General features: G+C 41.9%; 2 protein-coding genes across 3 annotated transcripts in view; both read right to left on the reverse strand.

Moving 5' to 3' along the window:
- LOC139212536 (transforming acidic coiled-coil-containing protein 1-like) overlaps window positions 1-18506 on the reverse strand; it is a 98643-nt gene that overhangs the window by 43999 nt on the left and 36138 nt on the right. The window lies entirely within an intron of this gene.
- The window catches only part of loxl2a (lysyl oxidase-like 2a), a 30184-nt gene that overhangs the window by 10527 nt on the left and 1151 nt on the right, over window positions 1-18506 (reverse strand). Inside the window, exons 2-6 of one of the 2 annotated variants that reach the window (XM_070837988.1) lie at window positions 16527-16840; window positions 13333-13508; window positions 5040-5248; window positions 2925-3141; window positions 1577-1760 (exon numbers count right to left, since the gene is read on the reverse strand). In XM_070837988.1, coding sequence (XP_070694089.1) covers window positions 1577-1760; window positions 2925-3141; window positions 5040-5248; window positions 13333-13508; window positions 16527-16809 — 1069 coding nt within the window. In that variant the 5' untranslated portion in view covers window positions 16810-16840. Of the gene's footprint in view, window positions 1-1576; window positions 1761-2924; window positions 3142-5039; window positions 5249-13332; window positions 13509-14478; window positions 14636-16526; window positions 16841-18506 lie in introns of those variants that run through there. The other variant, XM_070837997.1, reaches the window with a different exon arrangement.

Consider the following 18506-nt stretch of genomic DNA (forward strand, 5'->3'; position numbering starts at 1 on the left):
GTGCATGTGTGTGCACACGGATGTGTTGTTGTTGGTGTGTGTGTTAATGTTGTTGGTGTATGATTGTGTGCTGTTATTGTTATTTGTGTGCACATGTGCATGCGTGCATGTGTTTGTGTGTTATGTAGGAGTGTGAGTATGTGTGTTGTTGTTTGTATGTGTGCTGATGTTGTAGGTGTGTGTGTTGTTGTTATTATTATTGCTACAAGTGTGTTTTGTTGCTGTTTGTGTGTATGTGTGTCCTTTATCAGCTAAAAATAAGTGAAAAATCCAAAAAATCCCATTGATATAAATACACAGACTGTGTATGAACTCCTAAAGCCTAAAAACTAGTCTCCCATAAAAGTCACTTCTTCCTGCTTTAGTTTTATTGTTTATCGCACTTCACTGACTTCTGAAAACAAACACAATCAGTGATTTCTACCGTCTACAGTCTGTGTGTGGCACCATTTTTTGATCCAGTGACCAGCCCATAAAAAATCCCTCAAATAACCTTGCATGCTCTCCAACAAAGAATTCCTCCGCTGAAGCCCATAGAGGCCACTTTCTTTGCTGGAACATTTTGTGCACTCTTGTGTTTTGCTGTGAGAATAAGGCGGAGGAGGAGACAACTGTTCCAGCGCACATATGATTCTTATAACGCTGTGGTATATTACATTTCGCAGAATCAGACTCTGGGTCAAGGTATAAACATTAATGTGCCGCTCCATACACTTCCCACCGCCTTTATATGCTGACTGAAGGTCTAGATCGCCTGAAGTGGGACAGAAACAGGCGATAAAGAGGCTGAAGATAAGGTGGAGGTGGACGTGTCTGGATTCAGTCCACATCTTTCATTTTCTCAGCTGGGAATGAGCTCTGTTTCAACTTCTGCTCCTGTTGCTGGATTAAAGCTAAAAGCCTGCAAACTGTTAAATTCAATACAAGCTGACCCAAGATGCTCCCTGAATGTGAGGAGGAGATGTTACCGTTTACGGGTGAGAGCTGTGACCAGAATAATTAGTAGATTTCTTCTAAAGAGTGAAAGCTGGACTTTTGAGGCCGGGTTTAAAAAAACACTGATAATAATATCAAGTCTGATTGATTTTTTTAAATGGAGTTTTTTAATAAACTCATGACATGAACATATTTGATCAGGATCCTTTAAATGTGGAAATTAAAGAACTGTAAGTTTTGCTCTGAACTATGTAATAATTGAATTTCTGAATCACCTCAAACACATCTTTGACTTTTCTGTGCAGCAATTCTTTCAGTCCAGCTCCAATTTTTTAAAGATTATACATGATGTCATTTGATGTCTGCAACAGACCAGCAGCAGATATTATGTGCTGTAAACACCCATAACCCAAATTTGTTTCCTTGTTTACAGTGTAATTTAACATTAAATATCACTTTGAGTTATTCAAACATATTAAAAGTCGATTCATTGCAGTTTCTATCTAAATGTATACATTAAAATGATAATAAATTAGAATTTTTTTTATCTTTTTACTTTTAGGTTTTTCATTATTATTGTTTTATTCCGGCAGCCATCAGACTTCATACCAGAGTAACACCGTATGCCGACTAATCATACCTTGTCCCAGTCGGGCGCCAGTCAAGGCCTCTTTGGCACTGCCGAAGCCCAGCTCTCGACACACCACGGTGGCAGCTCGGATGTTCCAGTTGTCGTCACACACTGTCCCCCACTCGCCGTTCTTCAACACCTCCACTCGCCCCTCGCCGATCATGGCGCCGCCTCTTAGACGCACCAAGGGTTGCTACGGAAACAGTCCACCAAAAACCAAAATTAGTGAAAATAGTTATTTACTTTAGTCAGTCAGCTCTTTTAATTTTGACATGTGCAAACAAATTTGCTGCAAAGTGTGACGAGCAAAGGTGGAGTCTTTGACAACTTCAGTGTAATATGTGGATCCAACAGTTTGCTCTTAATTGCATTAGAGATGTAAAAACAAAAAAAACACCCTGCAATTATGAAAATAATTGACTCGTGACTTCATTTGCACCATGTTGGATTTCCATTGCTCCTTATTTTGAAGGCTGGAGAGAAAATAGTGGTTACCTTGGTAAAACATTAACAAATAAACAGTAAACACCAAGTGGAAATACTGATAACTTGATTGTATACATGACAGATGTTTAGCGTTCATCCATTCAAATGTTTCCAGATGCTTGACTACAGAACAGCCTGATTAATAGGTTGTGAATGTTGTAATCAAGGCTGGACTCATATCAACAACTGATCACATAGAACAGTGTATCGTATTTTTCACTTTACTCAACTCTGTGTTTACGTTAAAAACGTGTTGATTCTTATAATATAATAAAAACGCAGCCATACATCTGGACAGCAAATTTGAACTGGACACTCGGATTTCACTCAGAATTTTCAAGAAGTTATTCAAAAAATGTCACAAACATCTGCAGCGTCTGAGACAAATGTCAGCCACATGGTTCCCATAAAGTGGCTTGCTGAAGTGTCAGAGGCTGTTGATATTTTTCACTTTAAAGTTGTTCTAGTAATCGTGGGGAAAACTCAGTCCTCCAGATGGGATTACTCTTTAAAGAATACATGACTGTTTCCCCTCCACGCATCTGATTCTGCTCAGTCTAAAAAGAATCACCAAAATCCAATACAATTATTGACCTTAACTACTTTCCTTTGCATGACATGCTGCCTACATTCACACAGTGATTCATCAAGAGTTAAAATCCAGTCTATAGTATGTGTTTAAGTTTTCTTTTCTGTCTGATTATTTCATTATGTACTGTTTTAAGATTCCTGTACATTTAAAACATTTTAATGAAGTGTCGCACACATTAAGAGTTGGAGGTCCCGCTAAACCGAAACAACATTCAAACTTCACAAAAAGAGGAGACGACAGCCGAGTTTCAGAGACTGTGATGCCACTGATCTGACCTACCTCCACCCTGTAGGCCTTCCTGAAGCCGGTGCTGACGCTGGGAGCGAAGGCCCGCCCAGGCACACAGCTGACCACGACGGGCATGCCCTGCTCGCAGGTGTGGTTGCCCTTCAGCTCAATCTCCCGGCCCAGCTTACAGTCGGACAGGTCGGCCTCGTTGCCCGTGCAGTTGACGGAGAAACCCCAGTAGTTCTTCTTGCGGCGCTTGGCCAGCAGTCTGAGAAGGAAGGAATTATACAAACTATTACAAATGCTGCTGTATGCTTTTTCTGTTCATATCAACATCTTCCACTTCCAGGCAGCCAAGGGAGGCAGGTCATGCCACCTGCACACTTGAAACTTGCTTCAGAAAGGCAATCTATTCAAGTGAACATCGAGTCAGTCTGTCCGCTGTTACCAAACAACGGTGATTCATGGATGTGAAGAACTTTCTATAACAAATAAGTTGCAAAAAAATTGATTTCATACCATAGTAGAATTGCAGGTACAAAAAGAAAAGAGAAAAAACTTCTAAAATATTAAAAGGAGCTGTATGAGAAGTGGGAATCTAGTGTGAGGAATTCAACACTTCCCATCCCACAATGGGGGTATTGTTGTGAGAATACCTTGACACTCTCATGACCCCCTTACATGAATGGAGGTCATAAACCGAGGGTCACTGAGGAACCCAACAATGGCGGACCTTGAGGCAGGTTTTGGAAGAAGTGGACCATGTAATGAAACCAGCATGAGCTATTTTTTATTTTTTTTTGTACAGCCTTTCAGTTCTTACAGATTATCCAGATACTGTAAACACAAAGTAGCTCCAAGTCGGTTCTAATACAAGATTTGAGGCTGTGAAATTTGAAGAAATGACAAATTTGATAAAGAGTTTTTAACTTTGTTGGGCTGTTATTGGCACGTTTGGTGAATAGAACGATCCATTGTTGCTGTAAAATAAAAGACTGATTGAATGGGACGTTTCACCTCCGTAAAACAGTGAACCATGTGAAACCACAGCAGCATCACACGCTGTAAAACCACACAAGCTTTGTGAAAAAACACTGTGTTCTTTGCGTCTCATATTTCCTCCAGTTAAAATGCATCCACATCTAAGATAAGCATCAAATCAGAGGAGATCACGCACTTTGTCTGAAACTGTACGTAACACAGACAGAAACATTAATGTGACCACGTTATAAATTATCATCCCGTTGACTCGGTGAGTAAATGTGTTTCTGATGTTTCTTGGGTCCTGATTTGTGTTCTGTGACCAACACTGCCTGGATGTGCATAACAAGTTGATTAGATGAACATATGAACACATAAACTCAGGCCCGTTTGTATCTGTGTAAACTTCACTGAGGACCAAACCAACCCAGCCATGTTCTTCTCGGAGGGCAGGCAGCCACATTTCTTTCTAAAACACATTTGATTCTTGGATTTAAACCTCAGGCCGGACTGTTTAAGAGAGAAATATGTTATTCTCTTTCATGCAGCTACCAGATCAGGAGATACGCTCATGTGGTTATTCGCTTGTGTGCAGCAAGCATCTGTTTTGTTTTGAAATTCAGATCCCATGATAGCAGATAAAAATTATGTGACGCAACGTTCTGGGAAATATATGGCTTTGTGTTAGGCTACATATTGAAATGACACTTCAGAAGGGCAGCAAGAGCCACTGTTTTACAGTGAACTGCACTCAGTCGTTTCCCAGAAATCCTCATCCTTCATCCCCTGAAACTTCCTCTGGCTGTGTTTGGCTGCTTGTCAAGAATCTCCAGGCTGAAGTCTGTTTAATCTCAGTGTGAAAATGGAGGGAGGGTTGAGTGATGACTAGTGTAAACAAACGTGGTTACGCAACGTTTCCTAACATCACTCCTAATCTGGTGGTAACATCATCAGACTGAATCAACAGCTCAGAAAGCTTAAATTACCTTTGAAGAATGCAACACTTTAATAATTTAGAATTAAATAATTTATACTCCAACAATGAAATTCTCCAAATTCCCACAACTTTTACTATGTCAACTAAAAGCTAAATCTTGATGTCAGAGTTCAACTCATGTGAGGACTGTCATTATGTCTAATTGGCCTTACTTAAAGCCTGCTGCTGGCCCCGGGACCATTACTCACTTGTAGGGTCGGGTATTCACGCGTTTCTCCCCGGGGAAGCCGTACATGCCACAGATGACCCTGGTGTTCATCTCCGTCCACCCCTCGTTACAGATCTGTCTCCACTTGCCTCCGTCTTTCACCTCCAAAAAGCCGTCAGTGATGGGAATCCTTTTCCTGTGAGAGTAAGTGGCCCTGATCCTCACATCCTCCACCTGCACCGTCAAATCCTGAGAAACACAGCAGAGCAGATGTTTCGTCGCTGCCTTCCATATTGCAGGTAAAGTGCAGAAACATTGACCTCTGAAAGGAGATTTTAGTCCATTTGGAGACGACTGTGCTAGATATTGACTTTAAGAGTTTTATCGGGCAGAATATTCCTTTTGTTTAGAGTCACTTTTATTCATAACATCAGATACCAGCATCACTCAACCACTGGCCAATGACCTGAATGCAACTACAGAATAATGATTGATGTTTCAGTGCATTTTTAAAAACTTTATGCCCATTACGCATCTTATTTTTGCTAGCTACATCGCTCTATGGATGTTAAAGTTGATCGAACTACAAGTTTGCTGTGAAAGTTTGCTTGCAGACGTTCGTGGTCCCCAGAGGAACCATGAATGTCTGAGGGTGGATTGCTATGAAACTGAGATTCAAGTCCCTCACAGGATGAACTGTAATAGACCCAGAAATGATTTCTGTTCCCTCGTCTCGAAGCGCGTTTTTTGAATCTGCTTTTGATTAGATGCCTGAAATAACATAAGCGTAGGAGATTTTCAAATTTCCCTCTAAATCATGTTTCCATATTCCATATACTGACATTGGTTAATAAACATGGTTATATAATCAGAAAAGTAACCAGAATCTCATATGAACTGCTAGCTGTTTGTACTCTGGACCACACATGTACTGTCAGATAGTGTAAATACAATACAACACTGCACATCTTACACATATGCTTGGAAACTCAACAAGTCAAGATGAAAAATCTGAAGATGAAATCTTTGTTTAAACTTGTTAAGTGCGGCAGAGAGGCCTTCAGAGGGTGGATGAATGTATGGAATGTTTTCTCCATCTTTGTTATATCTTCAAATGTATGGAGCCCGTAGGGAGTGAACATGTTCAACATATACATCAAACATGGCAGCACAGATCTGTTGAAACCAGCAAACTGTTCTGGTTTCCCCACAAAAAACATAGAGGGAATAACAAGCAACTTGCTAGCGTTGTGTCCATGCTAAAAAGTAAGTAGGTCTTCACATGACACGTAATATATCTGTGTCATTATTCTCACTAACAATGAGCCAAGACACGGAACAAAAGGAGAAACACTAGTCTTTTTCCCTACAGGGAAGTGTGGAGGAATATCGGCCAAATGTCTCCTCAAACACTTCTCACCTTGTATCTGTAATTTCTTGGATGATCAGAAAACAGAGAGAAGTTAAAAAACAAAAATGTTAACGGTGAAACTCTAATTGTAAATCGAGATTTTAAAGACAGAAGCTGTGGTGGCAGACTTCAGGCTGGGAAAGTGTGTGCGGGTGGTCCACGCTACAAAGACGCGGGGATCACCAACCACAGCCAGCATTGTGTGTCCTGAACTCTCCTAAACCAGGGAGGAATGGCGACCTTTGACCTCCAGAGCTTCATGAGAAAACTGCTACCTATTATCTGCCATTGTTCATTTGCCCCCCTTGAGCCAAGTTCTGCAGCTTCTGACTGGCTGTGATTTTGCACCACAGGAGCCAAAAAGAGCCAAAACTCTGAGCTGCTCTGAGGTATGCAAATGCTGAGCTCAGTAATTTCGTAACAGCCCGCTTCTTTAGCTCTGCAAAAAGAAAACCAACATCCAGGCATGTCTCCCAGAAATATTCATCGTTTGCCCAGAGGGTGGTTTCCTGAGATGGCGTCAGCCTGAGGGAATGTTCAAGGCTTCAGGGTCTGTAAACACTAAAGACTGCAAAGGAGGAGGAGCCACGACCAAGTCAGACTGTTTCTACCGTGACCCCAGTCCTCCCACTGACCGCAGTGGTTAGAGCGGGTAAAAACCACTCTTTCATGAAGAGATTCTTGCTGGCCATAGCATGACAGAGTGTTTTCCGTCTATGCCTGGGAGGATGAGAAGGTGAGGATACGTGATCATGATCAGGGATGTGGTGTCTTCGATTTAAAAACCGCTTTTAGTGCTTTGGGTTACTTTACTTCAAAATAAAAAAGGAAGGTGAGAAAGATGTAGAGGTTATTTATAATGGCATAAAAACATGAAGCCAATTAAAAAAAGTGACAACAAAAAGGAACAAGGATGAAAAATGTGAAAACCGTACTTATAAATTACTTAACTGTAGTCTGATAGAAGACATGAAATCAAATGGAAAAGGTGAGTAATCACAGTGAAGCCAGGTGTGACGACAAACATACCAGACGAGGGGGGTTTGAAATGGGGCACTGAGATGGGTCCGACCAGTGTTGCATTTGGCACAGACACAGGAAACTGGCCGTCTGAACGCGTGAGTCCGCTAGGATCAGCCCAGCCGTTTCCCCCTCCAGACCCAGACCACCAGACATAAACTCAGCATAATCCTGCCTGGCCCAGGCCCAAATCTACACAGTGGTCACTTTTTTAACTCTCCTTGTAGAAAAACGCGGCACTATACAGCACAAAGAGGAGCATGGATTCAAAAGCTCATGATATCAATTTGGGAAACTAGACAACTTCATATAGCTTCATATTTGGGGTGCAGACAAGAGAGAGATCAATCTTCTCATCTGACTCATATCCCCCCCCCAAAAAAATCAAACTAATCCTTGAAGCATAGGAAGTGTGAATGGATATCTTTCAGCTTAGACGTGTGATGGAGGAACATGTAATGTGTGCAGGTCACGCTGAGGCTAATTCTCCACTGGACATTTCTATGAGGTTGACTCATCTTTCTCCAGAAGTGCTCCTATTCTGTTTAAAGTAATAATTCACAAATGGCCAATATTTCATGACTAAAATGTTTAGACTGGATTAGTTTGACTTGACTACAGCACAGACTACATTTGGAATATTGCTCAGACGTAGTCAGGTATTCCTGGTCTTGTTTTTAAATGGTGAGTTACCAAACAGAAAACATTCTTCATTTAGCTGTATTCATTACAGGTCTCTGAGGTGAGCTTTAACCATTACTTAACTATTTCTGACTGGAGAGCAGACTTGTTTTTGTGCCTGGGTCCCCCCCCAGCAAATAGATGTGTGAACATGAGACTGCGGTCTAGCCAGCGTCTGACTAAAGCTTCCACTACTGTGCATTTCTTCCCCTTTATTCAGCCTTCCTGCCCCGCCGCACGTTTATCTACACGTGCCCCCCCACACACACCCACCCGTCCACCCGTCCACCCCCGCCCCACCTTACAAAACATGGCAAGTATTGATGATAATCACGCCACAGTTTAGATGAAAAGCAGGAGAACAGCAAGGCTCTTTGAAATGACTTTCACAGCTGCCCCACCCCACTTTCTGCCTCACTGGCCCCCAGTTTGCCTCACTGAGTGTGTGTGTGTGTGTGTTTTGCATCTGGAATATCCATCAGTGAGTGCTCTAGCGATGAAAAGGAAATGAATCATTAATCTTGGTAGACTAGACGTACGTGCACACACACACACACACACACAAACACCTTATCTCAAACTGGGCTTAAATTCAGTGTAAACATTTAAAAATGGTCAACAGTTCATAAATGAAATGTTTAGACCTGGTTATCTGCATAATTGGCTGTGTTGGAAATATTAGATAAAATATAAGCCATACTACACTATAATCATGACCTATTTATTAAAATAAATGGTTATTTTAGTATCGTTCATATTAGAACAAAATGAAAACTTTCCTTTACACCACATTCAGAAATTGATTAGAGCATAAATTAACTTTATAACACAGCTTTTATAAACCCAAGCTGTTGATTGATGCACAACATGTAAACAGAAATCAACAATTCAAGAATTCAAAATGAAGGACTCAAGAATCCCCACGAGTGAGACCCTCACTTAAAAGGGACGTCTCTAAACCTGCTGATCGGACACCTCCAGCTACAAACATGGTCAATTATTACTCTTTGTATTGTATATGTTTGACCCATGAGGGTTTAATTATTGTCAAACTTTCTCAAAACCCAGAAAAAAAACTTTTCCTGAATTATGTCAGCACCTTGGTATGAGCCATTCACCAGCCCGGCTGGGCCAGAGGCACGATGGGATTAACACTACACATATATTCATTGGGCCACATAACCCGGAAGTAACCCCAGAGTTAGTGTGGTATCCGGGTCTTATGATACATCCATGTTGGGAACCAGCTCACAGCTGGTCTGGAACCCAACCCTCCCATTAAACCACATCTGGCCGTTTATTCGGCATTTGTACTGATCAGGGTTTAAGCTGATTAAACACACAAGATGAGTTAATAAGCTTTGGTGGTGCTAGAAGGCAGATTGTTACCTTTGGACAGACACGAGTGGTATCAGTCCTCTCATTAACTCTCAGCAAGAAAGCATATAACTTCAAACTATTCCTTTAACTTTAAATTGTTTGCATTCAACCACTGAAACACTTGTTTCCACTCCACTATGTGACAAATTTTATTAATATGTGAAACTTTAGTCTTGATGTATATGAGCCCTGTAAATATAATAATTCATATTTACCGAGTCAGCACAGTGTGAGACTATTAAACCATGAAGTGCAGACTAGAAATAACAAAAGTCTGGACTTTGGGCACTCTGCAGCCCAAAGGAGAGCTACAGCTACCGCAGGATCCAGCTGTTGAACATGTGGTAGCTCCGTCTGCTTCTCCATCTGGCTTCAGCCTCCTGACGCACTTCAACCTTTTCTCCCCTCGATCACTCCCCTCCTCCCAAGTCTCTTCCATACATCCCAGAGGCGAATCCAACTTTGGCTCGGGTTTCCTTTAGTTGTACAACAGCGACTGTTGACAACTGAAATTCTTGTAAGCGGACACCGTCACGCCTGATGGAGATGTGCAACCTTTGGCCTGTGTAGATGTGCAAAGACTCAAAAGCTTTTAACCGCTGCATTCTGTTATTACAACTGGTTTCTGACGTCTTTGTGTTGATTCTGGACGTGAGTGTTTGGAGTGAACACACCAAGTGGTGTTGTGGGCAACTGCAGCTGTTTTTGGTGCCCATTTGTTTCTAATCACTTCAGGAGGACTTCATGTTTCTTCAGAGGCTGAATCATCAAGACTTGTAATCGATTTCTGATGATGTATGAGGCTCTGTAAGCAGTAGTGCGTGATTTCTGTAATTTTCTTACATGATAACTCGTTAAAAATGGTGGACAGATTAAAATACCAATTTTGGATACAAAGTGATTCGTAGGTACAAATTACATTTATGGAATTGGTCTCAGCTGCTGACAGCTTGTTTGTAAGTCAATTAAGTGTGGGTTGGAGCCTACCACTGTCTGTTACTGTTGTAGAACTGTCACAAATAGAGCTGAAATGAACTTTGTTCAACAGGACCTACAGGTCTCTGTAGGGATCTGAGCTAGTCTGTGGCAAAAACCAAGTACTAAGTGGACACACTTTGGTCAAAGTTGCCCTGAGGGATTGCATTACAATACACACACACACACACACGTGATTCAAGCTCAACAATTCCCACTGGAAATTTCTCTCGACAATGTATTATGCAACATGTAGCAATGCCAAGTTTTTGGAAAACAGCAAAGAAAATCCTGGAATAATTCCCACCAAACTTAACCATGAACCCATTTTTATCTTTAAATGACACACTCATAAACATCTAACATATACAGACTGAAATCTTAGACGTCTTCTCATTGAGGGGATGTATTTAGCAACGATCCTTTGGACACAGATGTCACGTGCAGCGCACTATTCACATGTGAACCACCAAAATGTGAGAGAGTTTGTTTGAAAGTCCCCACTAACACATGATAAACAAAGTTTCCTGCCATCTCAGTATTTGGTTCTGTTGACAAATTTAATCCTTCCCGACGGAAAGACCTCATATACACAAAACATAAAGCAGCCGTGTCTGGTTCGACAGATCAATAAGACGATAGCAAAAGTTCGCATTGTCAGTGGTGTTGGGCTTTAGATGCTGCACGTTAAAATTATCAACATTATGCATGACGATGATTCAGCCACTCAGGAATGTATGTTCTGTTGTGTTAGGACAGAGGTTGTGAAGGTAAGAGATCCGGCTGTCGTCTTCAGAGGGAAGATCAGCAAAACTTGATATTTCATAAACACTAATGCCATGATATTTGTTCTGCTTATAGGACAGCATGTCTTTGATTGTGACCCGTGCCAGTGGAAGCTGCTGTTTCATTAATGACAGACTGATATGTGCACTAGACTATTATTAGTGGTCAAAGCTGTACTTGCCAGAGGGAGATTTTATGGTCTTATCTTCACATTTTCCCCATATACTGTAAAGTAGTCTCATGAAGCATCACTCATCATCATCACTTACTGTTTGAAGCAATTTTGTGACCAGTAGATTTGCCCTGAAATGCAATACTGGAAAATAATTGTTTGAAGAAACTGCTGGTAATCAAATGTGAACAGAAACACCACTGACATTATAAGTTAATAGTCTTAAGTAGAACATGTGCTGGTACACTGCACTCAGATTTTAATCAAATATTTATCATCTTGAAAGCTGGAAAGCATTCACACAGAAGCAAAAATGGCAGCTGCCCCACCCTTTGAGCACTGACCTCTACTTGGACTTTAGTGCACACCCGGTCAGGGTGTTAACTTTCCGGATTGAGCACAGAATCTCAATTCATGCTGTGAATGAACAGATTGAAGAACCGTTGCTGCCCATTGCTGACGTCAGCTCAAGCGTGGTTAAAGAAGTGTAGCTACACCTTTTCCAACTCCTCTCCCCTGCGACTTCAAAGGCTACGGCCAAGTCGAGGAAATATTTACAGGAAGGGGGACAGAACTGCAGTCACACCCCAGAGACGCTAAATACACAAGACAAATAGGGAAGAAGAGGGTGCTGCTTACATACACAAGCTCTAAACATAAACCTAGTCAACAGGGTTCAGTAGTCCATGATTAAAGATTTTCTATTCCTCCATTCCCATGACTCAACTAACCATGAGAAAGATACACAGGGATTTCAGATGCTCTCCTCAGGCGTGTTGTCTTAACTGAAGCCAGTAAAATCACAGTTCACTGTTCTGGCTGTTGTAGAGAGTCTGGTAACCCAGCCAAACCTCCCAGCCGACTCAGTACGAGCAAACAAAACACTGGTATGAATGCAGTCATACAGTGTTAAAGCATCAACTGTCTTCTAAGCTGCCAAAGATTGTTGTTTCACCTCCATCAGTCTGGCTCTATCTAACAGGGAAACTCCATCCTTGGACGAGTCTTTTCATAACTCATTCTCAGACCAACTGAAGAACGCCTCTATTCTCCTCTCTCTCCCTCCCTTTCTCCCGTCACGTCCTCAGACCCACACTGATTTTCCATCTGGTACAGAGGCGTTCTCTGCAGCCAAACAGGATGGTCTTCCCCCTCTGAGTCATCTCCAAAAGCTCCTGCAGGCTGCAGACTGGGGGTCCAGTGTGGGCAGGGACAGACTAATGGGAGCCTGGCAAAGTCATTAATGCAAACGCTGGAACGGCATTATTTCACTGGCTTCACGTCAACATGGCAGATGTGAATAACTACATGGAAATGTATCGTTTCGTCCAGACTTGGTCATTTAACAACAATTAGGCCATTATTTTGATTACTAGCTTGTATCCATTTAATCATACAGAGTATAAAATACTGCAGCCAGCTGCACAAGCTGTTCATGACTTCTTATTAACCAAGTCTCATTATAATGAAAGTTTACTGTGGGGAAATGTATACATCCCTAAATTAAAAAAAGTGTCACACACTGTTTGTACATAATTTAAATGGAACAAACTTCCAGGTGTAACTTATCTAGCTTGAAAGCTGATGACTCCAATGTTAGCTTGCTGATATATTTAGCGTGAAGAGTGGTAATGGGACATAATCAATACATCCACTGGTGTGTTTGGCTCAGTCTGAAAAGTCTGAAGGATTTGAGGAAAATACTTCAAGCTACTTTGAAGCTTTCTTTAATACGACTGAACATCTGCTCAGGTTTCATGTGTGTCCTTGAACCATGTGTGGATGCCACTTGAGAGTTATAAATTGTGATTAAACAACCCCATCCTGGTTTTTACATTTGTGTGAAGGCACATATCTACTTACTATAAGACTGCAGGTTTAGGTGTGTGTTGCTTCATGGGAACCTACCTCCCCGCTGTTGGCCTGGTTCCGAATGAACTTGAAGCCTGGAATGCGTTTCTGCGTGCACACGACTCCGACATCTTCTGAATGTTTGCAGTCAGACACCCCAAAGCCGTTGGACTGACACTGAGCCAGACTCTTCTCTCCACCAGTGCAGTGCACATTGTCTAGCCAGATCTGGCCTGGAATACCGAGAGGCAAAGACATGAGCCAATGGACATATGTTGTGGTGCAGATAAATATTCTCTTGCAGCAGATCCAGTTAAAACGTTTGTGCTTTTAGTTTTGAGTGGATGAAGCTGACGAGCATGCTCATTTTACTACTGCCGTTTTACTTTGTCAAATAGCAGAGTTGGGCAGTAGTGGCGCTAGTTCTGAACTGCAGGGGGACACAGACACAATAGCATTCGTTTTTCTTGATTCTGAGACATCTACCATGAATATAAGAACAGGTTCAAGTAATTCTGAACACCAGCCCCAAATCAGCAAACTAGCACAATTCAGTGGAGTCTAAAGTTTTAAAAAGTTTAGATTACTCTGAAATATTCTCTTGTTTTTAAACCTGCAGAGGGTACAGCAAAAATGTAACTATAAAACAAAAAAGAAGTGTGGTGGTTAGTCAAAATTATTTGGTTGAAATGTATTAAGATACAATAGCTAGAGGTACAAAATACCACTTTGCCAGACCTATTTTAATGCCAAAGGAAAATTAGTGTTAAAGTTAAATTTGATACCTAAAAATAGATTGAGAGAACTATTATATACACCAAGTGTTTAATCATGTTTATGAATGGAATGGACCGACTGAATGACCTTTTATTTTGTGCAGGACTTTTATGTATAACCTGGTTTAAAGTTAGTAGTAGATAATCTAATGTGCTGTGGTTTCTGACATTTAATCAAATGTGTGGTTGCCATCACAAATCAAACCCTTTCCAATTACAGGGTTCATGTCACTCTTCCCACTGAGCTACATGAAGCCATAACCTTCAATTCTGGTAACTCTTAAATAAAAGGGATTAATGAATATACAAGCCACAGAGTGGTTACAACATTGTGCCATAACAGCTTAAGTTCTGTGCTGCTGCTCCCTTTTGCCGTCTATTTCAGCATTTCCACTGAAGTCTAATCAGATACAGTAAAACTACTCACGTGGAGATGTTTTCTCCAGAATAAACTGACGCATTCTTTCAGCCAAAACGTGCCCAATAAATGTTGCCATGGCTGAAGAGGATCATCTGCTGTCCAGCTGGCTGTTCTGAGTCAGCCGAGAGGGAAACCACATAGCTGTAGCCATGCAAACCACCGACGGACTACTCGTCACTCTGACAGTCTCAACATGTTGCCGAGGAACATCCTGATCATACCAGGAACGTGACCTCATGTTATTCGGTCACGTAGCCTCCTCCTGGCAGAGTGATGATCAACTCTGGAACATTTTTATGAGAGCCAAGTCCTCTGGAGCCGAAACACAGACGGGTTTCCGAGCGAGAACCGGCTTGGCCTCAGCACACCTTCGTCTAAACAAATATTCAGCAGTGCCAGTTGTGATAAATCTGCTGTGTTAAAACTGCCATTCACAGGCCTTATGGGAACATAATTTCACAAGCCAGTGAAAAGAGGGGAGAGTGCAGTGTACAGGGAGTTGTGAATTTTCTGATTGAGGTTTTATTGGCACTTTAAGCCAGCCACACAGCCTCAACTCAAAAAAATAAAATAATCACAACTGGATTGAGCACAGTGTTCCTAAAAAGCGCTAAATAAAATGGATTTGTGCATTTTCAAATTTGTTTCAAGTTGTAGCCTGAAGCTGTGCAGCCTTTCACCCTGTTTGATATTTGTTACACATCACGCATTTGTATTATTAATAGTTTGGTAAAAGGCAGCTGAGGAAGTGATTTAAGCTTCCCTGCAGGAAAAACGGTCCAAAAAGATGTCTTTATGGTCATTATGGAGTCATGTCTTCAATTATAAACATTTGGTGGTTTCTTTCAATAGTGCATAAGTCATCATGATGGGAAATGGAAAATGTTCTGATCACTTTTATAGCCATGTGTCTCAACATGAAAACAGATAAAAGTAGTTTCCATTTACTCACGCATAAATGATTCTCCTACAACCTAAGCATCCATGTGCCAGTAAAAGAGGAACCCTCATTTCCTAAAGATGCTGGCAAAATGCTTTCTGCCCACAGTTAATGTTGAAAGTTAAAATTCCTGTCCCTCCTGTTATGAACACCCAAAGCATCTTTTAGAAACATTGCAGGGAAACGGCTCCCCATCTTTATATCTAAACCACAGCTAAAAAGGCAGTGCAAACAGTTATGTCTGCACAACCAGTGCAAAAATATACATCAAACTGCTTGTTTACCTCTTAAAACCCACTTGAGGTCAAATGAAGTTCTGTTCTTTTCTTAACTTCCATCCTTTTTTGGAGTTTACACCCATTTGACATACCCAAATGGAAGAGCTTATGACTTTAGGGCATGAGGCCTCATTTGGGGTTAATTGCCTCTTAACACATACAACTGCAACATATGCATGTGGTGCATTACTTCATGTATGCCACTCTTGAAACTGCTACATAACTGGTGCTTTGGGAGGCAAGCAAGTTAATTACTTCAGTTTTGAAGTGGCAGGCTGGATGAGGCCCGACCATGTGGGAAAACATGCACCTTTAACAAGGGACACAGACTTGATTAACAGCTGCAAACTGACATTTACCACCAGCAGCCAGCAGCTATCGCTTTTACAGAGCTGTGAATCTTACAGTGATGGAGGATATTCATACGACAAAGTGAGAGATGAGATTACGTCTGAATATGCGTGTCTGGTTTGCACACCCAGTGTTTCCAGTCTGCCCCCCCCCTCAATACTCAGAACTGATTGCTGCGTCTCAGTTCTCTTTTAATGGGGAAACCAGTGCTTGAGTGTATTAGCAGGCAGACGGAGGAAACGTGTACCTCAGTCAAGGATTTCCATGGAACATATGATACTGTATGAAGAGATACCGCCTTTAAATGTGTGTGGTTAGGTTGATGTTTGCAGAGATTAACACCCTATAACCGTCACCTCCGCTCTTTGACAGCTGACCAACAAGCAAGTGAGACGACTTTCTGGAGAGTTTTGATTAGATAACAAAGTCCAGACCAAATCCTGGAAACCAGACACATCCAATAAACTCCCTGCTAGTTTTCTTACCTTCTCCTTTTCCGTACTTGGCCGAGGGCGACCACGAGTCGGCGCCCACGAAGCCAAGCTCTCTGCACACCACTTGGGCAGTGTAGATGTTGAAGTCATCATCGCACACCGTCCCCCACACTCCATTGTAGAAAACCTCCACCCGGCCCTCGTAATGCTTCCTTTTCTCCCCGGCTAGACGCAGCTGGATTACAGGGGTGTCAGAGACTGACTGGGTGTCACACTGTGCCCACATGCACAGTAAGGTGGACAAGAGACAGTGGATGGCAACTGGGCGAAGCATGATGCAGGATGAGCGAGGACAAGGCAGTATTCTAGGTGGAGAGGAGACAAAAGACTAAGCATCAGTATTAGAAGCCGTTTTAACCTGTAGAACACTAAACTGGACTACCATAACGCAACTATCTTCGAATACCACAACATATTTGGTCAAAACACAGTTCAAAACCTGTATTAACTTCGACATGCATCATTGACATTTTGGTTATCCATGATTGATATATGATATCCATGTGATTTGGTGGTTAAGTGTTAAGCTACCTGTGTAAAGAAAACTAAAGTTAAAACTGATAAAGCAGAAAGAACAGTGGACACTGCAGTTTGGGTTTAGATTATTCAAAAGGCAGAGTTTAAGGATGCGATTTTGTGGGTTTTCCATTTATTCTATTCCTCTATTGTTGTTTACGGTTTGTTGTCCAGCCTGAAGACTTGGAATCTTTTCTTCACTGCTTTTGTATTTGTTGCTCCCTGCCTTTATACGACAGTCTGCCTTCTTCAACATTTCTGAATTAAATGGACTTGAAAAGTAACGAGTTAAACAAAGAGTTAAAAAAAATGGAGGGCTGATCGATTCTGGAGACAGGCAGGAGCAGACTGTAATTTGTGGTGTGTGGAAGTTTTGTCCATAATTTGAGCGAGTGAGCAGTTTTAGCATGAAGTCTTGTGCAGCAACAGTTTGGTTTGGCTGTCAGACTTGCAGAGACCCCTCACTGGCCTCTATACCACCACAAGTATACGCTTGTGAATCACCAGTAGAATTCAGTTTTATAGTACACATGACACTGAAAATACATTTATCAGTAACAGAGGAGGAGAATTTGTGAGGGTTTGGGTGAGTGGAGTTTGTTGCTGACATGAGGATTCCTCTCCATTTTTCTCAATCTGACAGTTTAATGGAGAGCAAATGTGGGCTCCTGCAGGGTGGGTGAAGCCCCTCATCTATCTGCTGATCCGTGCCTGCAGGCTGCAGGTTCAGAGGGAAAGTTGACTCCGCCTCGATATTTCATAGCAAACCGTGAAAGTGTCAACAGCAGTGACCAAAAGCCCCTGGGGGGGGGGGGAGGGGGGGTGAGAGACAGTGAAAGTAAGGAGACCTCCCCGTCTTCAGTGTGGGGAAGGGGAGTGGGATCGCTTTCCGACCTGACGTCATAGCAACAGGCAAACAAACTGTGGAGAGAACAGGCTTAGGAAAAAACACCCCTGGAGTACACAGTCAATAAATTGTCAGACTGCGTGAGACATCACCTGGTGATCATCTGAAACATCTGGTTTATTTTCCACATGAAAGGAACGAGGAAGGCGCTACTTTAATTTGGCCTTTTATTATTCAGAGCATCTCCTTTCACAACGGTTAAGAGCCACAGAATCAGCATCAAGCTTTAAATTAGTCCAGACAGCACCTCTGAACTCCTGAGTGACCGAACATCAGTCACCACATGTCAACTCCACACACTCAGTCATGGAACATTCTTAAATATTTGTAGGTTTTGGATCAGGGATTCCCAACTAGGGCACTTCTACAGTCACCAGAGGGTTCGTAGAAAGATTATGGAATAACCACTCATCCTAAAACAGATTTCAATTAGATGAAGAAAATGTCCACACATCGAATGATGTTGAGTTTAAAGCAATGTTTCCAATCCTGGAGGTCCACTGCCCTACATAATTTAGACGTTCGCTGCTCCAACACACCCGACTGAT

Source organism: Pempheris klunzingeri, chromosome 2 (assembly GCF_042242105.1).
Source record: "Pempheris klunzingeri isolate RE-2024b chromosome 2, fPemKlu1.hap1, whole genome shotgun sequence".
Classification (NCBI taxonomy): Eukaryota; Metazoa; Chordata; class Actinopteri; order Acropomatiformes; family Pempheridae; genus Pempheris; species Pempheris klunzingeri.